Source organism: Heterocephalus glaber, unplaced genomic scaffold (assembly GCF_053883595.1).
Source record: "Heterocephalus glaber isolate CG9 unplaced genomic scaffold, H.glaber_assembly_v1.0 deba00001449, whole genome shotgun sequence".
Taxonomy (NCBI): Eukaryota; Metazoa; Chordata; class Mammalia; order Rodentia; family Bathyergidae; genus Heterocephalus; species Heterocephalus glaber.
In genome coordinates, this window is record NW_028258300.1 from 1,066,079 (window position 1) to 1,092,347 (window position 26,269).

At 52.3% G+C, this 26,269-nt stretch overlaps 1 protein-coding gene across 10 annotated transcripts in view; it reads right to left on the reverse strand.

The window, feature by feature from the left end:
* The window catches only part of Ssbp3 (single stranded DNA binding protein 3), a 152,383-nt gene that overhangs the window by 50,672 nt on the left and 75,442 nt on the right, over window positions 1-26,269 (reverse strand). For 2 of the 10 annotated variants that reach the window (XM_087214714.1, XM_087214712.1), the window contains exon 1: window positions 4,117-4,416. The exons of the other annotated variants lie outside the window; for them this stretch is intronic. In XM_087214714.1, coding sequence (XP_087070840.1) covers window positions 4,117-4,119 — 3 coding nt within the window. In that variant the 5' untranslated portion in view covers window positions 4,120-4,416. Of the gene's footprint in view, window positions 1-4,116; window positions 4,417-26,269 lie in introns of those variants that run through there. 10 annotated transcript variants of the gene reach the window in all.

Sequence of the window (26,269 nt, forward strand, 5' to 3'; positions counted from 1 at the left end):
CAAGGGCCCAAGGCATCGGGGGATGTGAGGTGTGTCCCATGACAGGTGAGGCCATGCGCACGTGGCTGGGACACAGAGGACTAGGAGAGGACAAGGACATGTGCCTAGAATGCCCCAGGGAGGCAGGACAGGCTTCAGCATTCCACACAGAGTCCTGCAGTGGCCTGGTCCCTCTGGGGCCAAGTTTCCTGGAGGAAATGTTAGCAGCATCACTCGCTGAGGATGGAGGGATGCAGCAATGGAGGGACGGGGGCAACGTCATCACCCAAGCACAAGGGCCAAGATGGAATGTAGTGGGGTCCACAGAGGGGAAAGGAGACAGAGGCCTCTTGGTCTTATAGACCACAGCACAGGATGTGTCTGGGAGGACAGGAGCTCTAATTCCACAGTGTGAAGACAACACAGAGCTGTTGCTAAGTGGAGAGAGAACCAGCTGGCATTAAAAATAGGTCCCTAGGGCCCACGGATTTAGCTCAGTGGTTTCACCACCTGCCCCGAAAGCGCAAGGTCCAGAGTTCGATCCCCGGTACCAAAAGAAAAAGAGAAATAGGTGCCGATGACACATGGGAATGGCACAGGACTCCTGCCTTCAAATGGCAAGAGGGCTGTCACATGGAAGGAAGGGCAGTTGTGCCTGCCCAGCACTGAGGAGTGGCCCTGCGTCCAAAGCTTCTCCATCCCAAGTCTCAGAGCTGGCTGCCTCAAAGGTGGCAAGCTGTGCTAGTCTGGGGGGCCCAGAGTAGTGACATGGCAAAAAGTCCTAGAAGGAGACCGCCACATTACCTGCCACTGCTAGTATCTCCTGAGAATTCTCACGAGAAGAGCTCTGGCCCGAGGGTTCCAAGGTCAAAGTTTCACTCTGGCTGCAACCCCCACCCTGTGCACCCCACCCCTACTGTACGCCTCAGACAGGCCCTCCAGACCCCAGGCACATGGCACCAAAGGACTGCAGAAGCCACTTCAATGACACTGTGGGCATCACACTGAGCTCTTTGCCCAAGCAACCTGAAAATGGCCATGTGCAGACTTGACCTGCCACAGCCAGGCCATCAGGCTGAGAGGGGTTTTGGTTTTGACACTTGCACTTCTTTCACAAAGCCCCGTCTCACTTCTGTCCCCTGGGTGACAGGATTAACCCAGGAACTAGGAGAGAACCAGAGGAGCAAGCACCACTGGATTCTAATAATCCAGGAAAGGGAGAAGGAGGGCAATATTTATAACCCAGTGTCACAGGTAAGATGTCATTTGTTTAACCAGAAAAGAAACTGAGGCACAAAGGGGTCTGTTATCTTAAAGTGACACAGCTAATAAGTGGGTCTAAATTTAGTCCCTTTGTCCCTCTACTCCTCAATCTTGGGCTCAAAAAACTACTAACAGTCCTACCCACACCTGCAGTTTCCAAAAAAGTTCTGTTTTCTGATTCATGAAAAGAAACAGGAGACCACTAAAAACATCTGATAATCCTAATTGTTCTCTGTGTTAGCACTCACCTATGTGTTCTGCTCTTCTGCAATGGGCTGACCTTCTAACTTGGCTCCTTCTAACAAATATTTCAACGAGCTGGCATCCACCAAGAGGTAAGGTTGAATGTGAGTGTGTGCCTGTCAGGGAAGGTGAGATCCCACCGGAGGGCCTGCTGGACCCAAGTGACAAATTGCCCTGGGAGGAAAAGGAGAAACGAAGCAGATGGGAAGCTGTGAAAATGTTACGAGAGCTTAATGCACATCGGATGCATCCAGCAAACCCCTGCTCTTGGCGCTGCCTGGATGGTGCTGTGCCCGCCAGGCCCAGAGATGACAAGGCATGGTTCTGGCCAGAAGGTCTCCAAGAGGAAATGAGTCGTGTCAGAGAACTGAGGGACGTGGGAAGGTGCTCCAGGCAGGCACTATGAGGCAGGCTTAGGGGGATCAGGAAGGCTTTACGGAAGAGGTGGCACTCAAGCCTGGGCCTTAAAGGACGGCAGGACTGCAAGATTCTGGAGGAGATACGGGGTGCGAGATTACTGCTGTCATCGCAACCCTCCTGGCAGGGGCTCCCAACAGCCTCTCTGAGCACAGTGCCTGAGGCACTCTACCCATGCAGCCCGGGGCCATCCACCCTTGGGTGGCAGAGGCATGGAGCTCATCTGGCCTCCCCAGCACAGAGAGGAACAGGCTGCCTCCATCCCATCAAGGGCTGCTGCCACTGCTGACCTTACTCACTGCAGTGCAGTGCCTCGCTCCCAGCCCCCACAGTCACTACCCTGAGGACAAAGCTCCTCAATGCAAAGAGCTCTGTCCAAGGTCACTGGCCTAGAACGGGCAGGCCTGGGGGTCCAGGCCGATCTTCACAAAACCACAGCCCAGGTCTTTCTTGGCCATGTCCCAGCTTCTCCGGTCCAAGTTTCAGGATGGATGTTAACAGCGCCCCCTGGGAACAGAGAGGTCTGGGTTCTAGGACCAGCCGCTCAGTTTACCAGGAGTCAGGGCGCCCGGGTGCCTCACTTTACCTTTCTGCGCCTTCCATGGCCATGTGTAGAGGGACGGAAGGGAGTCCCTACCCACCGTGGGGATGAACTTAAACATGACTCTCAGGGAAGGCACCTGCCTGGTTTGGGCAAGGTGTGTATACCCAGCACCAGGCAGTGACAGATGGGCTTAGGGGGTTTTATTGTTGTTTCTTTCAATTTTTTTTCTCTTGACTTTTTTTCCTCTTCTCAGTGGTCACCTTAGAGAAATATTAATAAAATAAAGATGAAAGAAAGGTGTTTCAGTCAAAAGAAAATGGGATGGACTTCCATGGGCTGGGGAAGGAGGAATACCACCCCCACGGGCCCTCCCTGGCCATCCCAGGCCACACTTGGCTGCTTCTGAGAAGTGGATCAAAGGGCACCGTTTGGGTAAGAGGTGGAGTGCTGTGTAATTAATACCTGCTTGCACCATGGCTCCCAGCCAAGGCACCCTCCTCTGTGTGCAAACACCTCCCCAGCTGAGCTACATGACACAGGGGCATGGGTCTTATGTGTGTGCATGCAAGACACAGGAGATGAGGGGCAAGAGGTCCCCCACGGATGAACTCTACAGAGTGGATCAACAGCACACTATTTGCACAATGTTGATTTTCTTCTTAAAGACAGATGAGCTTTCAAGACCCTGGTTTATACCATTAGCAAAACACACACACACACACACACACACACACACACACACACACATACAGGTACGCACTCACACTTCCCACTGTCTTAAGGAGCCACTTACAACCACAAACATGTCATAGTAGGCTAGTGGCAGCTCCTTAACAAGAACACTGGGAGTTACTTCTGTGAAGTGGAAAATTCCCTGGCGTGGACCCACACTCACGCTTAGTTCCAATGACAACTTAATCCTGCCAGGACCGAGGTGTACACAGAACAGAAAGCCAGCCACTTCTAGAAACTTTTTTTTTTTTAAGTTTAAAAGAAATCACTGAAGGCAAATTCCTCTGAATGTCTTTCAAGTATGGGAACCCACACCCCTCAGCTGGCATCCAATTTAGTGGGGACAGAGTCATATTCTGGCTGCATGTGGCAGGACCAATGTGCACAGTCTGGAAAGTTCACAAGGGTTCCCTGGTATCAAAGCCAGGGGCCTTTACAACTTGGCAGGTAAGGGGCACACAACAGCGCAAACTCAATGGGGCCTGTTTCACATAAGGGCAGCAGCTAAGAGCTCTTGCCCCCTCTCAATGGGCCAGGAGGGAAGTGATGAGCAGCCGCCCACCGTGGTTTGCACAGCCATTCCCAGCCCAACGCCTGACACACCAGCTCAGAGCGAGCAGATGCCGCCTAAGCCTTTAAAGCACACACTAATTGTGCTAATTTAGCTAACAGTCTCTGTTTCGTCCCCCACCCTGAGTCAACCAGCATCCTTTGGTATTGCTGGAGAGATGCAAGCTGTTGGCTTTAGTGTTATTTTGTCAGCCATTAAACGATTCATCGGAGTCATTAATTGATTTATTACTGCTGCCTGCTCAGAGGGTTTAGCAAATAAAGAATGATGTAGGTCACAATGCAAAGGAAATTGGACCAAACAACACAACGAGGAGCTGGGCACTTACTGGATCTGCCTCTGTCCACTGCAGCAGCCCTCTACTCACCATGATCAGTCACGGGACAGCAGAGATGGTCCCCCTGCTGGTAATCAGGAGCCAGCTGCCTCCTGCAAGGGACCGGGGCTGTTGAGGATGTGGAAGGTGGGAGGCATTGTCTGGAGCCTCCAGAAGCCAGACCCTGGGCACCTGCCAGACCCTGTCACCAGCAGCTCCCAGGTGGGCCTGACTGCAGTGACTGGGCTGCACTGCGCTCCAAGGGTCCATTCCTCTGGAGGTGACACACTCCAGTCGTGCCCTCTCTCCCCCTGCACTGCTTAACAGAGCGGTAGGACAGCAACAGTTGATACATTAACAGGTGCCTCCTAATGCCTGGCCTTTTATGTACTTATCTCTGATCCTCTCAACAGTCCTACGGGGGAGTGGCATTATCTTCTCTGTGTTACAGAGAAGCGCACTGGAGCTCAGAGAGCTGACCTGCCCCAGGCAGCCCGGCGGGCCAGGAAGTCGCAGTCCTGGGACTGCAACACAGGCTATCTGGCTTCAAAGCCCACATTTCTTGCCTTCTACCAAATTCTCAAACTGATACAAAAGGGCTCTACTCCTACAGCACACCTCCACAAGAACCTGGATGGAAACAGGCAGACCACTAAGAGCAAGGCCACCGTTCCCTCCTGCGGCCCCAGCACTTCACCTACAAGCCAGGCCTACCTGTTACACCCAGCCAGCCACATGGTAGAGGGGTAGACCAGAGAGACGTGACCCAGCCTGCCCTGCTCCTGATCCTCTGGCCAAACATGAAGGGAACAATGCTGTGGCAAGGGGCACACTGGCACCACCAAGGATGGGACTCAAGGTCACAGATCTGTGCGTGTTCTTAGCTGTGTCTGTTTCTCAGCAGGAAAGGTAACAGCTCTGCTCCTGGTTTCCCTAGGAACCAAGCAGCTAGATTTCTTGCATTCTGTTATGGCAGTTATCAGGCCCACAAAGAAGCCCCAGAGCTCTGCTCAGTGCACTCCAGGATGCAGGCCAAACCTAGTGGGCTTGCAGGGGCGGCTCTCTGAAGGTGCCAGCTGCTGGTTTGCTCCCAAAGTGATAAAGAGGGGGTGAAGAGGTGGGCCGGGAGCCCACCAAGAACCAGTCTACTTTCTGCTTTGTCCCCAGCACAGCCCTGGGCTGCAAGTCCAGTCTGCGGCCTGCTGAGGATCAGCGGCAGCCACGTACAGGACAGGGCAGACTGCTGCTCACGCTCACAATGGAGAGGCCCACAGAGATTTGTTGGGGGTCTACCAGGCCCACAGGGCAGGGTGTTCCTGTTGGCACCCCAAGAATGTGTCTGGTACACCCAGGAACATACATCCTTAGGGTCCTAGAAAACTTGCTAAAGGGACGGGGCAGGAAGCCAGCCTAGAAGGACCACAGGTAGCCAGTCTGAGGCTTCTGAAGGGCATGGGAGTTCACCAGTGGGGAATTCTGACCCAAACCTGGCTTCTGAAACAGACAGGATCTCCTGCAGAGGAGGCCCACCCCACTGCACCACCGACAAGGTACCAACAACACAGGCAAGGTCTTCCTGAGACCTTCCTCAGGGTCCAACAAATGAAGGTCACCAAAGCCCTATGGGGGGGGGGGGGGGGGCGCGTCTAACATGTACTATTTAGCATTTATTTTCTACGTAGTATCCACTTACACAGGCCTTCCTTTCACACATTTGTTTACAGAATTTCCCTTACTGCCCTTCACACAGTCTGGCCTTCTCTCTGGAATGCTTTCCTCCTCTCAGGCCTGGCTGATGCCTCTTCGGCCTTTCTGCTCCTTCGCACAACACTGGCCATACCTGACTGTTAATTCCTTATCAAATTAGCCAGCTGTCTTTGCAGGGATGGGGTAGGGGTGGTGTGCACAGCACAAGGAAGATGCCAGCTCAGTAAATATCCTCTGGGTGAATAAAATTCCTCCAGAAATCCTGTCTTTCAGGGGTAGTCACCACATCTACAAGGCCAAATTCCAAGGCTAGCTACCTCAGTGACCTTCCACTGACACACCAGTGTGACACATCCAAACAATTAGTCCCTCCACACCTAAGCCGCCCCCACACAGCTCTCAGGACACGCTGTTCTCTGTCTGAAACACCCCAGCTTTGGGAACGGAGAAACCTGGGTGCTGGGGCTACTTGGTTTGGCCACCGATGACATGGGCAGCCCATGTTTCCAGGAGTTACTGATCACGTCAGAACAATGGAGACTACTACAGAACCTCCCCTCCTGAGGGACGACTGGCAGGACAGCTCCAGGAACCATCCTGGGAAAGCATCTGTATCTCCAAGGAAGGACAGGAGCAGTGAGTGGGAGTGGGGTGGCCTCAGGCAGCTGAACCCTCTTGTCATTTCCACTTTGCTAAGAAGTCAAGGCCGGGCCTTGCATGGCTGGGTGTGGGAAGGGGGCCCAGTGGTCTCTGCGGGTTGCTAATATCTAGCTGCCTCTCTCATCCTGTCAACCCACCCTCCCAAAGCCAAGCAAGCCTGCTATTTATTTTCAGACAGGTTCCACGCCCTGGCTCTTGGCCTCTGTGATGAGTGCAGTCTGTTCCACTGGCCCAAGGACAGGAGCCACTTTTTCCACAGCCTCAGAAAGGGGCTGAGAGATGCAGAGTACTTCTTACAGCGCCGGGGGATGGCAGAGGGCCTGGGGCCAAAGGAGAGGAGGATGACCAGGCAGACAGCCCACCCTCAGATGCCTTTCTCCACATCCCCGAAGAGCCACCCACCAGCAAAGGAATGCTCTTCCAAGCTGGGGACTCATCCTTGGAGCTGGGGACCCTCCAAGCCACAGATTTATAGGAGACGCGTTCTTGGAAGCAGAGACAAGCCACAGAGCATGCCCTAAGCTCACTCGGGAGGAATGCATCATCTTTACCAAGTGAACCCCCACCCCTCACTTGACAGGAGAAACAGCTTGCGAGGGGCAGAGAGAAGGGGAAGCTGAGGGACCAGGCCCCTGTGGCCCACAGGGGCCCCTGGCTACACCCTGCTCTGCCCCTTCCAGTGCTGACCAGGTTCTAAGAATGGGGCCAGTCCCTCACCAACCAAGTCGCAGGTCCCCCTCCCTGGGAGACACGATGCACTACTTTTACTTTCTCTGCTCAACAAGTTTCCCCGTCCACTTCCATGTATCTACCCACTGAACTCCTAGCCATCCACTGATGCACACCTCAAATGTCCTTGCAACCGAGACCAGAAGAGTCACAAAAGTCCTTGTGGAGGCTCATAAGGCAGAACTCAACACTGAAAGATGCTAGTTTCCAGCTGAACAGCCAATGGAACAAGGAGCACACCAACAGGCTCAGTGGTGAAGGAGACGGGCACTGGATTTAGCAGGAGCAGCAGGCTCCCTGCTCCTTAATTCAGAGGTGCAGGCAATTTTCCCGACATGAGACATGCCCTATAACACAGGTTGGCATGAGAATTTAAGAAGCAAGGAGACAGCAAAAGGGCTGTGATTCCATCTCAACCTCTCCCTCTCTTCCAATCCCATCCCCTTCTTTTTCTCATACCCCGAGCAGCAGCCATGGGCCGTGCCCTCCACCTGCAATGCCCACCATCCTGCCAGCCTCTGCCATTCCCTCCAGCTGCTCTAGGCCCGGGGCAGGATGATTCACTTATTTCCAAGCCCACATGAGTTCCTACCTGGCCTTATCATATGGACAGAGGCTACCTCCCTGCAGGTTTGCTGTTTCCAGAAAAGTAGAATCCAAATGTTGCATGTTGAATAATCAATAAACATCAAATGACCAGGGACTAGAGGTTTTTGGATAAAGCTAGGCCTGGTTGCGCTGGGAAATTTTTCCCTTTTTCCTTTTTCTACTCTTCTATGAAGATGGAACTTCAAAGAACAGAGAAGACTTACATAAGCCCAAACGTCAAACCGAGAGGTGACCTTAACTCCTACAGGCTCCATGTTTCCCATTTTGTGCAGGTGGTAGTTGGAGGGCAGAAACATAGTAGCCTCTGGAGAGATCTGAATTTGAATTTTGTTTCTGTTCCTAGCTCGAACAGCAACTGTAGGACCATCCTCAACAAATGACTCATCTCTCCATTCTGTGACAAACCTGGCCTAAAGCAGTCTTGCTTTTGCTTTTGTCTAGTTCCATTTAAAGCCACGGCCTGCCTAGGTCTTCTCGACCCAAGACAGGAGTTTTTAATTAAATTTGGGCAAAGCCTGGGCTTCACAAACTCTGAGTAGAACCTTAGAATAGGGAGGAGTCCAGCAGCCCCTCCAGCAGATACCAGGGCCAAGGGCAGAAAACGCCCAGAACCTGGGCTTTTCAAGATGCGTGCCTCACCTAGAAAACTAGGATAATAAATCTGCTTGCCTTAGGCTGGGGATTTAGCTCAGTGGTTCCATCGCCTGCCTCCCAAGCGTAAGGACCGGAGTTCAATCCCCAGTACCAAAAAAAAAAAATCTGCTTGCCTCCCAAGCTTTGGGACAGCAAGGTTTCAGCTACATCCACAGAGCAGTGCCAGGCCTGTACCAGGCAGGTGCTCGATAAATACCTGTGGAATGGCCACTCCTGAATCCTCCCTTACACCTTCCCTTTAGCCAGGAAGGCTGCCCTGTAGGGACCAGCTGGGCACTGCTGCCCCCGACCGCACAGCCTTGGCACTCTGTCCCTGCCTCTGGGTCCCGGGAATGGCATTAGCCCTCACACTCTGAGACTTGCTCTGTGTAGGCATGGAGGGAGGTTAGCTCAACTTAATCCCCAACAACCTCCTGAGGTCTGTAAATCTGCTCCTTTACTTTGTATCTACCCATCCTGCCAGTGACAATCAGAATGGTTAAGTGTATTACACAAGGTCAAAGTTAATGGGTGCAGGTTTTTCTTCCTGGCTGGATCCAGACATCCCAAGCCCACAAATCCCCACCATGAATAGAAGAAAAGAAGACTTAAATCATGGGAAGAAAAGAGAAAAGACAACCTGAGGGTCAGTATTCTGGTTCTGGCACCAATTTGGGGCAGGTTCCTTCAACCTTAAATTTGTCCACCTGTACCCTGCCTGGCCTGCTCCACACAAAGCACAGTGGTGTCAAGAAACGAACATGAAACAGTCTGTGAATAGGAGCAACATCACACCCCTACCCAGACAAGCCCAGGAGCAGGAAAGAAAAGGTGCTTCAGTGACCAGGGCGCAGGCAAGGACCGGCCTGGCTGGCTGGCTGCCCGGCTGCCCCCCAGGCCTCCCTCCCCTATAGAACAAAGGGAGTGCTCCAAAGTCCTGGTTTCTCAGCCTGGCTCCACATGAAAATCCTCAAGGGAACTTTGTATCTACCAGGCTGCCCATGTTCCCCAGGCTGTGGGGGTGAGGGGTGCCCAGCTTTGGGAGCTCCTGGACCAGGCTCCTGGGTTCTGTCTCTTCCCTGACCCCAGCAGGGGAATAGATCCCAGGCCTGGGGTGGCTGGGCCAGATGGGCAGGCTGCTTCTATCCCCTCACCCTCCCCAGCGAGGCTCCCAGGAGCCCTGCAGGACACCTCTGGGTGCAGGTCAGGGCTGAGACAGCCGCCCAAACAGGTATGGGCCCAGATTTAATTGGCCTCTTGGTTAAGCTTTCTAATCTCATTAAAGCTGCCTCCATCATGCAGACCGAGGTCCTGAATTTAATAACAGAAGAGCACTGTCCTACCCCACTATAAGCTGATTAGGTCTGCGGAGGCCCAGGTGGACCCCTCTCTGCCACACGGAGGGCACAAATTCAGACTCAAGAAGACAAAGGACAGGAAGGAAAGAGACTTTCCCAGCAAAGGTGCAGGGCCAGAGGTGCCTGTGCCAATCTGGGGAGCTGGAGCTGCCCCCACGACTTTCAACAAATACAAACCACAGAGTAATTTTGTTTCCTATCTTATCAAGTACAGTAGCAGAGGACACCCCACCCCAGGACACAGTGCCTCTGGGCAGAGTCATGCTCACGGCTACCTCCCCTTCAGCCTATTCCCTCCTCAGTCTTAGATGCCTACTGCACTGGGGTGGGAAGGAGGCGGCAGAGGGTGTGAGGGTCCAACAGCTGCTTTTCCTCTCTGCAAGAGAAGGTTCCTCCTGTCACTCATTCTCTCACCCTGTCACGGAGCCTCTCCACTCATCAAGAGGGGCTGACTGCAGGCCTCTCCTATAAGTTACACTAGGAGGCTGAGCAAGGGCTCAGCACTCCTGGACATCAGCTCCAAAAACACCACGGTCAACGTGTGCAAACATCCCTGTGCAAACACACACCGCCTACTTCTCGATCATCTCGCTTTATCTAAATATATCCCACGAAAACAACTGGGCAGCAGTGAGAAATTCTCCAGTGGGTCCAAAATAACAAAACACACACAAATGCACACACGCAGGCGCACACACACACACACAGAGCTCTCTGTTCAAGGTGCCACACTGGGCCAAGGACAGACACAGAGACACAAACAGTCAGGCAACACCGCCCAGGGTGTGCTGGGTTTGCGTGCTGTGGAGGGCCCTGCTTGTTACTGTGAACCCTATCAGGGAACAGACTGCAGAAGGGGCGAGACAGCTTGTAGGCTCCTGCTGGGCCAGCACAGATGCCCTGTCCAAGGGAGACGTTGGGGACACGCCCAGCAGAGCACACACACGCCCATCCCACACCCTCTGGGACTCCCTGCAAGACACTGGCATTTTCCACTCCGCTTGCCAAGAATGGAGCCACCCTGCCCTGCATGCTTGAGCCTCCAAACTCCTGGAAACAAAGACATCAGTCACGGGGGCGTTCAAGCACACGTTGGCACTGGTCCGTGTCCTCCTACCCCTGCCATTTTCACCGAGAGGGAAACTAAGGCCCAAAGCAAGAGATAAGACACACCCACAACCTAGTCTGGATGCCTCTGAAGCCACTGCACTGTCATCCTTGAAATGATTCAGACAAAGGTGCATTTTCTTTTCTTTTAACCAATGTATTCAACAAATCTAGGCTGTGTATAGTCACCCCCATGCTCACACTCATGGGCAGGTGGCTATCAAATTATTACGGAAGTATCTGAGGGGCAAGGGGACTGTGTGGGCAATATTCCCGACCGCGCCAGCTCTCCAAGTTGGCCACAATCGCCCCCAGACGTCTGGACATGGACCTCAGGCCTGCCCACTGTGGTCAGCTTCCTCAGTGGGTGATTGGCCTCAGTCTCCCCTCATCCCTACACCTTTTTCCAGACAGCTCTAAACCAGATGGCTCAGCCTGCTCACCACCTCGGGGTTCTCTGCGCCACACTGCAGAGTGGCTTGGCTGAGCCCTGCACGACCTGGCCTGACCCAAGCTTCCACTGCACCTCACCCACACAAGCCCTCACTCCCGGAACCTGGCGTGTCTTTTCAAGCTCCGTGCGTTGGTACCGACTCTTCCCTCCTCTGGAACGCCTTCTTCACACTCTGCCCTCTCAATCACTGAATTGTCTTCTTGTTCCCTTTCACGTCCACACAAACTGCTGCCACCTCACCAGAAGGCCCTCTGGGGAGACCAGTCAGATCTTCTCTTAGGACCCTTGAAGACTATACCCCTCGAAGACCATCAGCACCTGCTCATGCAAATGTCTCCCCCTGGATGTGAGATCGCAGAAAGCAGGCAGTCTTCCATGTCTCCAGAGCCCAGCTAAGGGGTCAACACATCAAAAGCACTTCCAGGCCAACAACATCACTTCCAAGAAAAACTCGGTCTCAATATCAGAGAAATCATTTAATCCAACTCTAGTTTTCTAAGGTGAGTAAAGACCCAGAGAGGAGGGGCCAGGGATTTAGCTCAGTGGTTTTGTAGCCTGCTGCGCAAGCACAAGGACCTGAGTTCGATCCCTGGTACCAAAAAAAAAAAAAAAAAGACCCAGAGAGGATAAAGGAATGTCAGACACCACACTGGTTAGCAGTGTGGCCTAGAAGGCTGGCAGGAGACTTCTCTAACTCTTCTAGGCTGGCCCAAAGCCCCAGAAAACCACTACCCCAACCAATCAGACCTATAGAAAGACTAAACTCAGAAGTGGGCCGGCCTCCTCAGGAGGGCCACAGGTATCCTGGGAGGAGCTGGCTCGGGGACTCATGAGTGCAGGAGAAATAAAGCCTTACTGGCTGGAAGCCCCGAGTATGGAGAGTCCCGTGTCACTCGGCCTGGCAAACACATGAGGAAGGGCCAAGGATGGTACCTGGCACACGGAGGCGCTCAATCAACATTTGCCATGGCCCAAATGACCAACTACAAAGAGATGCAATACACAGTGCTGCACAGGCCTGCGCTCAGCTTGGGGACACCGGAGAAAGGAAGGATTATTTCTGCTGGAGGGTGTGGCAGTCTGGGACAGCTTCACAGATCGGTGACATCTGATCAGACACCATCTGTTATTTTTCTCTAATTGTTCCACATGTGTGAAATTCTGATTCTCAAGCTAGAATGTACACTCCAGGAGGGCCAAGACCACGGCTGCCTGCCCTGCCCCGCCCCCTCCCTGTGTCCATTCCCAGCAGATACAGAGGGAGCTCCAGGAAGAGCGATGGGCCACCCTTCTTTCTTTTTTCCATACTGAGGATCACGCTCAGGACCTTGTGCTTTCCAGGCAGGCGGCGGAACCACTGAGCTAAATCCCCAGCCCCCACCCTTCTTATTTCAAAGAGTAGGTCAAGGCCAAGCTGCTTTCTTCTAAGTCTGCTTTCCTCTGCTGAAGCTCCCCAAACCCCATCCAGAAATCCAACACTGTCCATGGGGACTCTCAACATTCTAAGCGCTCTGTGCACTTGGCATGGCATGTCAGGGATGGGCATTCTTAGAGTCCACTGAACACGTCCAGTGCCCAGAACGTGGCACTGGGCTTCTTACATATCTATCTACTTCTCACTCTCAACAACCCTGCAAGACATGAATGAATATCACCATTTGACAGGTGGGAAAACAGGACCACTCATCAAGGCCAGGGGCAGATCCACATCCAATCTTCTATCACATCAAGCCACTTGTATTAATTCGGTACCCACAGTTTCCTGCCACAGAAGGCCTGCCTGGACCATTCGGCAGGAAATTAGTGCCCATTCAGAAATCCTATCTGCAACAAAGTGTGATTTTAATAAACAGCACTAGTGTATCACCTTAGGTTTGGCAGCACAAATGAACCTAAGTGGCAACTCAGCGGGGAGGTACTCACTCCTGCAGACGAGGCTGTAACCCCGGTTTCTATAGACGACACCTCAATTTCTCACTCCCCCACAGCACTCAGCCACATCCCAGTTTCCACAGAAGCCCAGACGAATGCAAACTTCAACCATTCCTTGTGTAGATGATGGCCACTTCGCCATCCTCCCTCCCACACTGGGACTCTCTCTCTGCTCTGCAGAAGTATAACCCTGAGTGGGCACTCAGGCCAGGAAGAGAACAAATGGGTAGGGAAGAAAAGCACACAGCAGTAAGCTCCAACCCAAACAGAACTAATCCATTCAGAGCCGAGCAGGCTGAGCAGATGGGAAGCCAGGCATCCCCCACCCGCTGCGACCCTGGGTTCTGGGGCCTTCACCACAGTGGTATAATTATAAGGGTGACCCAGCCACATACTCCCAGGGCTGCCCCTGCTCCCAGGAACCACGGGCACCGCCTTCATCTGGTTTGGGTTTAGAATGCTATCCATGCCTCCCCTAAATACATGCAAAGGCAGGAACACAAACGCCCCAGCCTTCCGTGCTGCCATGAGGAGAAGGAGGACAGCGTGAACTCTGTGCACTTCTCTGTCGAGTCTCCTAGGGCTCCTGGTGGGGGGCACCCTGATTCTTCTTGGCCAGGAGCAACAATGGACCACTCTAAGAACCCTGAAGATCAAGCGACAGAGGCAGCTCCACTACAGTAGAGAATGTCAGGGCCCAACAGGGCTCAAAAACTTCGGCCCCTGTGCTGGTGTGCAAGAGGAAGAGCAACTGGCCTACAGCCACAAGTCCATGCAAGTCTGGGCACTCAGTACAGGACACACACCTGGACTCCCAGGCCAGGCTCTGGGTACCCAGCCTTGCAGCAGTGGTGCTGGACCCAGAGTAGGAGACAAGAGGCAGGGAAGACAGTGCCTGCTGCTCAGAAGGAGCAGGCAACCTGCCTGGGGCAGCCCAGACAGACACATGAAACAATCAACGAACAAGGTAACTGCCAAGCTGACGGTATTATATCCTCATATAATAAAGTACACGGTGTACAGCACAATTAGAGACGAGAGTGAGGCACACCACACTAATTACACAGGACAAAGAGTGAGCTGTCGGGAGCAGTGGGGCACAGGTGCTGTCATGCAAGGATCTCAAGGCCAAGAGACCAGAGTTTGAGGTGGGGACCCCTCTGCCAGGAAGCTCTCCGCGCTCTGGCTCTCTCCTTGGTGCTCCGGCTGCCCCCTGTCCCGGTGTTAGAAGGTCCCTTCTGACACTGCTACCCTTGCTCAGGTGGCCTGATATGGGCCACCTGCACAGCCAGCCCCAGGGGCAGAGGCAGGTTGTGGGCCAAGCTAGGCCCTGGTTCAGTGTTTCAACATCCACATCATCAGTGTTACTCAAACCATGTGCTCCCACTCAGCAGAGCCCCTGCACACATCCTCTCGCTCAATCCTTATAACACCCTTGGAGGTGCAGAAAATAAGGTCAGAGGGGGAAAGTCACTGACCCAAGGCCCCAAGGCCAAAAAACAGCAGTCGTGAGAGCACAAAACAGGTCTGCCCCTCTGCAAACCTCACGTTCTGGAATCTCTTCACCCACAGTCCTACACAGAAGCCCTGGTCACGGGTGGCACTGGGCTCTTAGAATGTGGGCAGCTCAGTGTTGCAAGTATCGCATATGTACTCGCACAGGAGGAGGCACTGGCCAGGTGAGGTGAGGGAGTGGGGCGTGTGAAGGAGGGAGATAACAGGTGCAGCTCCACAAGGGCAGGTCACATTCTAGGCAGAAGATCCAGTACACTTGAAGGCCACAAGCCCAGGGGAGCAGGTGGGAGAGGGCAGCCATGGCAGAGGCAGAAGAGCCCAGTTCAGGTGTCCCACAAGCAGATTTGTGGCTAGAGGGGGAAGACTGGAGCAGGACTGGAGGCTGAGCGTGGGAAGCAAGCCTGGGCCTGGGACACAGGTTCTCTCAGCTGTCCACTTCTGAGATGGGTCCTGGCCCAGCCAGAGCAGCAGCTGAAAAGGTGACCACAGATAAACGCATTCATACACCCCAGAAAAATGCTACCACCAGCAACTCCATGATGGAACAAGGCTGCGCAACTCTAGGCAGTTTCTGAAATGAGTGAGAGGGGAAGCCCACCTTACTCCCCAGAACCCACGGGAAGAATACAGGCGGGGTGGTTTTGGGCTACCTAGCACAGACTCAGGCTCTTCTCTTCCAAGGTTATGGGTCCTCCAAATACTTCCTTTCCCTATTCGGGGGGCAGAGCACCTGGCTAGCTCAGTGGGCAACACACGGTAGGGGTTCCATACAGTCTAACTTTCTATTTTCAGATATTGTGGCTGAGGAAACAGCAGCTGAGATCCAGCTCTGGCTAGAGATGGAATCTAGGAGAGCAGAAAGTTACCGTACTGAGCAGGAGAAAAGGTACAATGTGATCTCGAAGTGGAAGTGCCAGGGAACATTCTTAAGAGAAGAAAAAGCTCCAAGCTGGAGGCCACTGCCTCCTTTGCCAGGCTGGCTGTGGACCAGAAGCAAGTTCGAATACTCTCATAAAAGATGCAGCCTAGGTAAAAAAAAAAAAAAAAAAAAAAAAAAAAAAATCCTCACTCAATGTGGGGACTGAAACACAGTATTACTGTCTGGTGCTCTGTCTAGCAGCTTTTTCTCCTCTGCTGCCAGTTTCTTCCTAAGCCCAAACCTGCAAGGTGCTTCCTATGCCTTTGTCTTTTACCAAGATACCCTGCCATGACTCCTCCCAGGTGCAAATGCCACTGACCTTCGGCATCCAGGAGAAGGCACCTTCCTCGGGAGCCCTCCCCAGACTGCTCCTAACTAAAGATGCCCTTCCTTCCACTCTGTCACCAACCGCTGGGCTGGCAGCCATGTTCATTTCGTATTCCCCTCCTGGGCTGTCAGCTTCCCCAGGACAGGACCAAGATGTGCTTGCACAGAGCTCACAGGACGCTCCCCAGAGGAGTGGCCATGACACACCGTAGAGTGAGAGAATGGGAGGAATATGACAACACACACGTTGGTGCAGTAAGCCCTGGGCTGGTGTCGGGCTTGAGTCAAAGAGTGAGTCCACTGCAGGACAGGGAAGGCTGCAACACCAAACAAGCACAGGGTTTCAGGTCAGGACACCGGGCTCATTATTGGCAAATGTCAGGTTATTTAAAACCAGCCTGGGTAACAGAAATAAAAAGCCAGGGCCACAGCACACTCTCATCTGAAGCCATCTTCCCTCTGACCTGGGTCATCTCTGAGGTGAGTGGGAAAGCTACAGGTAGGGAAGGAGCTGGGGCCAGGGGCCCAGCTCTCAAGGTGCTGCCACTGGTGCTATAATCGGAAGGATAGCAACAACAGCAAATGCTAACTTGGTGCTTCTGTATGCTGAGCATTTCATACGACCACTCACCCCTCTACCTACCTTCACACCAACCAACACATGAATGCTTTCTAAAAACCATTTTACAGAGCAGGAAACTGGTGCTTAGCTGGCTGGGGGTCACATGGAGGTGGCTGTTACCGCCTAACATTAGGCTCTTTTGACTGCAGCTGTTCTACCAGGACTACCAACCATTCCATTTGCCTGGACACTCAACCTTGGCATTGTAGAGGACAAACAACAAAGACTTAAACAGCACTGCAGCTCTAGGATGAAGCCCAGGTTTCAAGAGGCCTCCTAGGCCCTACTATGTAGGCCCTAGGTCAGGCCTCGCTGCACTTCCACTTCAGGGTCACATTGTACTCTTTTCTCTTCCTGCTCTTCTGACCCCAAGGCATGGGAGGCCCCTACCTTTCTGGTTGTGCAGCTAGTACACTTTGTCCTCCCAAAACAAATCCAACATCTCCTTCTCTACCAACTGTACACCCATCCCTCTGTCTCTCTTGGTCCAGGAGACGCAATCTCTCCCTCTCCTCTGCACCCTGCCTGCTGTTGGCCTGGGCCCTACAGGCACCCCACATCACTTCGCTTTGTTTAATGCTTTTTCCTGCTCTACTAGACTTGGGCTCCTTGAGGGCAGAGGCTCTGTCTTCATCTATTTTTGTATCCCCAGTGTTCGGAGAATCCATTAAGTCATATTCCAAAGCATGCCTCTCCCCAAACTCCTCACCCAAGATGCTCATTAATAATTAAAATGAGAAGAGTAGGAGAGGCCATGATCATTAGGATATCAAGGATTCATTCCAAGGGCAGTTCTGAAAACTAAGAACTTTAAGAAAAACCCAATCTCCCTGGCTTGGAATAACTAGGGACAAGACATGGACTGCTGGTCTAACTTGTCCCTCTAATTGAACTATAATGCTCTACTGACCAAATGGATGGGCATCACAGAACACAGCTCCAGTGACTAAATAGGGGACATCTGTTGTTGGTGCACCCAGTACAGGTAAGCACTGATTTGGAGCAGTGTAAGATGATCATTATGTACTACAAACATATACTAATAAAAAAATAAAAACTGAGAAAGAAAATAAAAAGATTAGCAAGCTAGTTTTCTCATCTTCCTGCATCTCAGGAACACAACCAAACGAGCCTTTTGGTCTCAGCCTTAAAAGAGTGAAGCACAAGCTGAGCCCTGAGGGAAGTCATAAACTCCTCAAACTGAGTCCTCCCCAAATAATACGAAATTTTCCAAGTGGCCTAATCAAAACGATGACGCTGAATCCAGCCAGATCAAGTGGACAGTGCCCAGTGTCGACTTCAGCCAAGATGCAGTGACAGCAACATCAACACCTTTCCCTGCGTGGCAAAGAGGGAAATGAGCTGAGCCACAAACAGCCAGCCTGGCCTTGGGCTGATCTTTGGGCAAACATTCCTATCAGGATTTGAGGCGGGCTGCACTGTGAGAAATTATCTGCGCTTTACACGCATACACAATGAGCCAGGCGGTCAGAAAGTTGGCTCTGGTGCCACTCACTGTTTCTGACAGCACTCAGTAACTTAAAGGGCCTGGAGTGGTCCTGAATCTCTAACTCCCCGATTGCCCTGCACTCAGAAACAACCAAAAGCTTTAGCTGCTGCCAAAAAAGGAAAAAGAAAGAAAACTCCAGGAACACACCAAATCCATGTCCAACTCCTTTGCCCCTTAGAACAAAACCCGTTGCAGGCACACACAAAGAGGGGGAGGCAGGACAAAGGAGAGGCCAGGTCACACTCGACAAGGCGCTTTTTTGTCGTTTTCAAAACAGAACTGTCCTCTATTAAGACGCTCTTGTTGCTCGGATGTTGGTGTGGGGAAGGGGGGGATCTCAAGACAAAAGGCGAGACATGGCGGGTGGGGAGCCCCTGGGCTGCCTCCTTCTCCCTGCACGCTTCCAAGCCTTTGAATGCCCGCAGAGCTCGGTCCAGAGCTGGCAGCTGTCTGTTATTATCCCAGCAACTCCAGGGCCCCAGCACCAGGGAGCGTGTCCCAAGCAGGTGAACGCCATCTGCCCGTCTCTGACAAGATGCCCGTCTTGGTGTCTGCCGCTGCCAGCAGGCCGTGTGGACCTGGGGAGGCACAGCCAGACTTCCCACCCTCTTCAGCACTTAGCCAGACTTTCAGTTCTCTGCCCGGGCTGCAGACTCAGTCACTACCTGGCACTTATCACAGAGGGAGAGCTCCTTTAAAAAACATTTGGTCACCGCTCACAGATGTTTCTAAGGTATTGATAGTATGGGGTATTTACTGGAGGAGATGTACAGTTAGGTACACTTTTTTTTTTTTTAAAGCCCACTGATATACCTTCTCAGGGGTTAATTTTACGAAAGGTTTTTAATTGCTCTATAAAGAAAAAGCGTTTCTACCTGTCTTTTAAAAGCACTCCCTACATTAGCTAAAACATTCCCAACACACCCCAGCCTATTTCCTCCTTCCCGGCCCTCCCAGTTTTAACTGGGGTAAGTGGTTCCCTGATGCAATCTGTAAAATATACTACACCAAATGAGGAGGGCAGGAGCTAAGTGGGGAAGCGGGGCTGGACAGGCAGAACTCTGGCTCCGGGATGGACTTAGGAGGCCTACAGTTCTGGCTCTGCCCTCCCACTGCTGGAGGAGAGGGAAACCCCCTCCCTGCACTACTTCACAGATGCCAGGATTCTCACTTGCTGGCCTGCCTAACAACCAAAATACTTACACCACGGGTGACAGGCAGGGGGAACCACCACTGCTGTAAGAGGCAAAGTGACGAGCCTAACCCAGAACACAGGTTTTGCAAAAAAGCCACCTGACTTTAGATCTGGATCTCCCTTGGGGGCCAAGTGCACCTGGAAGGACCACCGTCCCCACCTGCCTCTCTCTGGGGCTCTTGGCAGCAAGAAATCTGTGGCTGATGCCTTCCAACCCACACCTGCCTAGGGTTTCGCTGACACCGATTATTCTTTTTTTTGGGTACCAGGGATCGAACTCAGGACCTTGCGCTTGTGAGGCAGGCGCCAGAACCACTAAGCTAAATCCCCGGCCCAACACCAATTATTCTTGATAGAGGCCAATTCTCTGATGTGAAGACAAGGTGGGAACAATGGGAGATAACTGGCCACCCCAGAAGGGGGCAGCAGAGCTAAGGCCTGGGACTGGGCAGCCTCCAGGCTCAGAAGCCTTAAGTGGGACCAGGGGCCTCACACGCCTAACACAGTAGCTGAAAATACCCACGGCAAGGGCTGCTTCCAAACAAAAGCCAAAAAGGAGCCAGGCCTGTGGATAGCCCATCAAGTCAAAGCCAAGCCCAAGCCCTACCAGACCCAGGCCCTCGGGGGAACTCTCTGGGCCTAACTTGCAGGACCCGTGGTGGGGCCCCCAAATAGTGCAAACAGAGTTTGGAAAACAATTAAAGGACTACACTGACAAGAGGCTCAAATTAAGTCAACCCCACCTACCCAAAGGGCCCTCATCAGATGCAAGTGAGCCAGCCGGCCATGCAGTCCACAAGGCTGAGCCACCTCTGCTGGGGTTTCACCATCCCTCAAGAGAGGGAGCCCACAGGACTGTGCTGTGCAGGTGGCCCCTCCCAACCCTCCCCAGTGTCCTGCAAGGTGTCCAAGTTCCGAGTTCTTCAGCTGGGGGACAAGCCAAATTACTGTCAATATAAAAAGCAAGAAAGTGCAGACAGAAATAGTCTTCGTAATGACTACCCAAACTGAGCTCTGTGTTGTATCCCCAGATCCACAGTTCTGGGGAGTCTCCTATATTTACAGCAGCCAGGCCCCCTGCCCAGGGTACCCCACAGCAACCTGAAACATTCATATGGATCTGACTTTGCCCAAACCCACTTCCACCCTCTCCAATATCCACAAGCTGATCTGCCCTCTCTCATTCTTACACAATAACATAGGAGCCCCCAGTAAGGGGTCCAGCACCCAGCACCAGCTCTGAGCACTGCACTATTTCAAAGGAAATGGAGAGGGCCGGGGATTTAGCTCAGTGGTTCTGCCTCCTGCCTTGCAAGCGCAAGGACTGGAGTTCGATTCCTGGTACCAAAAAAAAAAAAAAAAGAAATGACTGACAAAGGAAATGGAGATTGTTTGGGCAAGTGGTCAGACAGGGCTTCCTTTCGGGAGGGTGTCGCTCGCAATAAGTCTTGAAGAAAATGCAGGGGCTCACAGAGGACTGGGGCATGTGCTCTTGATCACTCCTTTATAGCCCTACTCTAGGCCCAAAGCAAAGAAACAGCCCTTTCTGTGACCTTTACAGTCAAATCCTGTTGTCAGATCCCAGGCTCCGCGTTTAGCCCAGACCTCCTCTGCCCATGCCAAGGGCTGCCAGGGCTCATGCCCTGCCAATCCATGTAGGAGAAAGAGCCCACAGTGCAGTGCCCACCGAAGCTCCTCCCCCAGTGGGGGTGAAGGTCCAGCTTCCTGGAAAATGTCTCCTCCACTCTGAATGCATTTCAGAAAGCCAGGCCCAGGTGGGAGGCTGGGGAAGGGCTGGGAGGAACATCCTGTCTGCATCAGAGCAGGGGAGGTGGCTCTTAGGCTGCCCCTGTGTGCCTTGGGCTTTTTTTTTTTCCTACTGTGCAGGAAGTGTTCACTGGACCGACAAACAAGCATCTGGGGTCGTGGTGGGGTTAGGGCGGCAGAGCCAACCTCTGATTTGTGGAAGTTAGCCATCTAAGACAATGAGTGTGCAGGCGGAGAAATCAGCTCCAGATGCAGGCCAGAACCAGCTGCCCAGGGACCAATTGGGGAAATCAACCCTGTTGATATGTTTATTCTCCAAAAGAGGATGTAGGGGAGGTGGCTGCAGCCTCTGGCTCCCCAGACAATGGGAGGCAGCTGGGAGCACAGGCCTATGACCCTCCTCTGACACAGTCTGGGGGTCCTGCCGTTCTTCTGCCTCAGGGACTCCCCACTTCCACCTGTGCCTTTTGCTATCAACAGTCTAGCACCCTGGGTCAATGCCCAAGGTCTTGCACAAAAGAGGGGGCCTAGACTGCCCCCCACAGTGGCTGCAGGCTGCACATCACAGTCTTAAGGAGATGCTACATAGGGTCAAGAAAGCTACGCTTTCCCAGAAAGCTTGGGGTTTTCACTTTTCAGACCTAGTGGGTACCAGGATGGTTGTGATGGAAAATGGGGGCCAAGAGGATATAAGGAACAGACTTGGGGCTGGCACCTAGGTTTCTTTTATATCCCGGGGCTCCCCCATCCAGCCCCCAACATGTAACCTTAGACCCAGTCCCTAGAGGAGATAGGATTATGTGGTTGTGGGAGAAGTGGTGGTGGGGAATACACCACACAACGACAAACCAGACCAACCAACTATGTATACACACCTGAAGAAACAGTGTGGAGGACTAACACAGGTAGTACAAACTCCAAGGAGAAGGAGATGGGATGAAGGATTCGCCCACCTCACAGAGTTCCCAGGTCCACAAGAAGGGCACAAGAACCTCCCTCTCACTCAACATAACCAAGGGCTGTGGCCAGGAAGCTAGGCCTTGACCTGGCTAGGTGTAATTTCACCAATGGGGACCACAGGGACTCCCCACGCAACACACACAAGAAAATGAACAAAGATACACTAAACAGATGATTAAATGGATGAGAAGTTGGGCGTGATACTCAATCTTGCTCCTTCAGACAAGAACTTCATGAACTTTTTTTTTAAATTCTGTTTCTAAAGGACTTCCAAAGGCACCTAAGGAAATCTCTATGGAGTGGGGTTCACTCAGGCGAGGTCAGGTCAGGTCAGGAGAGGGAGCCTCCCTTTTTGGCGTGGAAAGCCCATAAAGTCCAAAGCCACTTGGGTATACGCAGTGGACAAGGAGGAATACTTGCTGATTTGCATAACCTTCCTTGGTGAGCAGGAAAGGGGGAAGGGAGTTGAAAATCCCAGGAACAAAAGACAGGCAGAGCTTGTCACTCGGGCCCTGATCATCCATGGCACCCTATCCAGCCATCTGTCACATCATATAGAAATTCCCTGTGTGTGATTCTGTCTGCCTGGAGAGACTGCTGGCTCTTATCCATCTCCCAATCCCTACTGAGCTTGATGCCCACGAGGCCCCCAGAAACACTGTTGAACAAATGATGCTTCGTGTACACGGCAAGTACTAGTTGTATTCATTCCTCAGGGCCAGGCTCTCTAGGCCCCACAGCCACCTTCCCTCACCTTCTGAGAGGAGGGCAGCCCATCCTGCACACTGGAACACAGGGTCTTCCTGGTCTACCTTTGTTCCCACCTGCTGCCTGTTTCCCCTCACTCAGGCAGCTGCGGCTCCCTGGAAGTCAAGGAGCAGAAAGAACATACCACACACCACTCGACGCTGTGGAAAACACACATAGAAGCTGGACTTGGTGGTTGGTACAAAAAAACCCCAGGAAAGTCAGAGTTATCACATTTTTCATCTATAGCAAAAGAAGGGTCTCTTCAAAAAATATGTTTAATGGCTGGGTGTGGCAGCACACAACTGAAATCCCAGCATTCTGAAGGCTGGGGCAGGAGGATCGCTGTGAGTTCAAGCCCAGCCTGGGCTACATAGTGAGATCAAGGCTGGCCTGAACAAATAGAGAGACTGTTATCTCAAAAGAACAACAAAAAATTTGCCTAATAATCCTCAGTCTCAGTACACCTACAGTGAGAATACTCGTTTATCTGCTGCTAGCATCAGCATAAATCAAGTTAACTCTTCAGGAAATAATTTGGTTCAAATTATAAAATAAAATGGTTCAAAGGTCTTGAAAGGAGCCCATACTTTCCGGCCCAGCAATTTCACATCTGAGAATGTATTTTAAGGAAACCACCCAAAATGAAACACAAAGATGTTCACTGCAGTGTTGTATACAATGATGGGGTGGAGGGTAGAGGACAGGAAGGAATAGCCAATGATAAGGAACAGTTCGATAAAACCTATGCAGCCATAAAAGCATAATTATAAATAACTCGAAACGTGTATCAAAAGCAGAAATGTCAAACCCAAACACATGAAGCCCAGGACAGCATTTTATCTGTGGCCAGAAGTTTCTGACAGAATAGTAATACCAGTCACATGTTCCTTTTACTTTCCAAACTCTCTCCAACATCATCTGTGAGAGAGGGCACCATCCTGCAGCTGGAGGACAGCAATGTCCAAGTCTCTCCGCACTTTCCAACTCACCTGCCTCACCTGCAGGCCTGGCCACTAGCAAGGAGAAGTGGAGGAGACTCAGAACCAGAGCAAGTGACTTGGTTACAAGCACCTCCAAGAATGACATTTAACCAACAGGAGCCTTCTGGAAATACTCAAGATACCCTCCAAAAAACCAAACCAAGCCAGCACACTTTATATATGTAATGTGCATGCCTGCCCAACAGCCATAATTCTCAACATATAGAGATACCATTCCATTCCGTTCCATAGAGCAGCAGTGGTGGCCAACTTTCTACCCCAACCAGCCATCTGGGGCTCAAAGAGAAGGTGTCAGATTGATTACCAGGGTAGGATTAATTTTTTTTTCTTCTTAAATCCCCTTAACTGAGAAAGCAGCTTGAGCCAATTCTGCTTTTCTCACAGACACCAAAACACCAAGCTAACTTACACCAGTTCATCTTCACACCCCCAGAGCTTTCCAAGCGCTCTCTGCCGAGCTTCTCCCCGCCACCCCCAACTTGCATGAGCTGCAATCGAAGGCTTCAAGGAACAGAGCTGCCAGGGGAGAAGCCCAGCCTCTCCCCAGGCCTGCTTTGGAGGAAGGCAGCGGCAGCATCCAGAAGGGGCTTCTACTTTCCCTACCCCACACTGGTCATCTTTCCCCATTGCAAAGATTTTCTGGATTATTTTTATACTACTGTACCAGCTTGCTCAATGCAGACAAACTATTCTTAAAACTTACTAAGAAAGGGATGGGAGAGAAGCCATACCGGACACACACCCCTCCTTGATTCAGTAACCCAGGAAGTGGACATTCCCATTCTACAGTTGAGCAAGCTGAGGCTTTGGCAACACTGCAGTCCTGCAGCCAAAGCCTCCATACTATAGGCTGACCACACCACAGGGAGTGCTTCGGGGCTCCCTCCACAGTGAAGGGTGGGACCAAGTACCAGGGAGGACTGAGAACGTGTACGTGTATTCTTCTAATCCTCCACACCTTCCAGAGAAGCAGGAGATGAGCTGCCTTCCTTCCCATGCAGCTTCTAAGCCATGAGCCAGACCTGAGACCCCTCTCAGAGCCGGGGCTCACACTCACCCCCGTGCAGTGGCTGTGCAGTCACCTTCTCCCACCCTACCACTCCCACCTGACAGAGGGTCCCTGCAAAGTTCTCACCTGTCACCATGCAGGTACTCAGAACATCTGCTTTTGTTGGGGAGAAGAGATGTGGAAACCAGGACTGAGTGACCCCCAGGATTCCCCTCTAATTGGGGAAACTTCCAAACACACAACAGGGCACCTGAGAGGAGGGTGCTTTGCTAAGCTTGGCAATCCCCTTAGGATGCCACACACACACACAAACCCACTACTTCAGCCACTGCTTTTCCCACCAGACCCTCCTTGAATCAGTTAATGATCAACCTTCCAGGCAGGCCAGCTTCTCCCCACAACCCCCAAGAAGACAATGCCCACATCCAGAAAAGTGGCCAGAAGCAGGTTCAGCATCAATTTATTAGGCTGTAAAAAGGGTCTTAAAGAAAGAAAGAAGTGGGGAGGGCTTAGGACATGGTGTTTCTGGTATTTTTATTGTTCTTTTGTTGAGACCCTTCTCTTTGAAGGTGGCAGGTGGCCTGGGAGGGGTCTAAGGAATGAGCTGGTTTCAAACTCACTGTCTAGACAGTCACCACTCCCCACTCCCCACCACTGGCAGAAGAAGGGGCTCCCTCAGCCCCCAGCCCCCTCTGAAATGCAGCAACAGGAGGCAGCTGATTGCTTTCATACAACAAGCACTTGCTTCACCCCTGGAGTCGGGGAGGACTTCAGAGGTGAACCAGGCAGCCCTGTCCTCTGGGGGTTTACAATCTAGTGGCAGACTTTCTACACAAACGCAGGAAAGCACTGAATAAAAGTTTCATGAAAGAAAAAACAGTTCCTGAGATGAGAAATACTGATGCTTCCGGGGCGGGGGTGCCAGTGGGGCAAGAAGAGGAGAGGCCCAGCTGCAAAGAAGCCAAAGACAGGTTAGCCAAAGCAGACTTACAGTGAACACCAGACTCCTGAAGGATGGGCAGTTGAGCCAGGCTTCCCTCCTAAGCACCCCCAGGTGTTAGGAACCCAGGGCAGACACAGAGGGATGGGCCTTGACTTCAAGGAAACTGAGGGCAGGGAAAGACATCGGGCAGCTCACTTGGCAGTACTAGCAACTACAACGGTGCCTGGCAGACGGCAGGCATTCAATCAGTGCATCTGTGGAATGGGCAGACAGCAGTACAAAAACCACAAAGAGCTGTTACCTGGGGCAAAGAACCTGGAGACCAGCTGCAAAGGGAAACTTGTCCTCCAAGCAAAAAAGTAAAGGGCATGCCGGGCAGAGGGAACCACGTGTGCAAAGGCACGGTGCTGGGGTGGGAGGGCAAATCCAGGAACTGCTGGGGAGCTCAGATGCTGCAAAGATGCTGACCCCATAAGGCCTTGGAGGCCCAGCAAGGG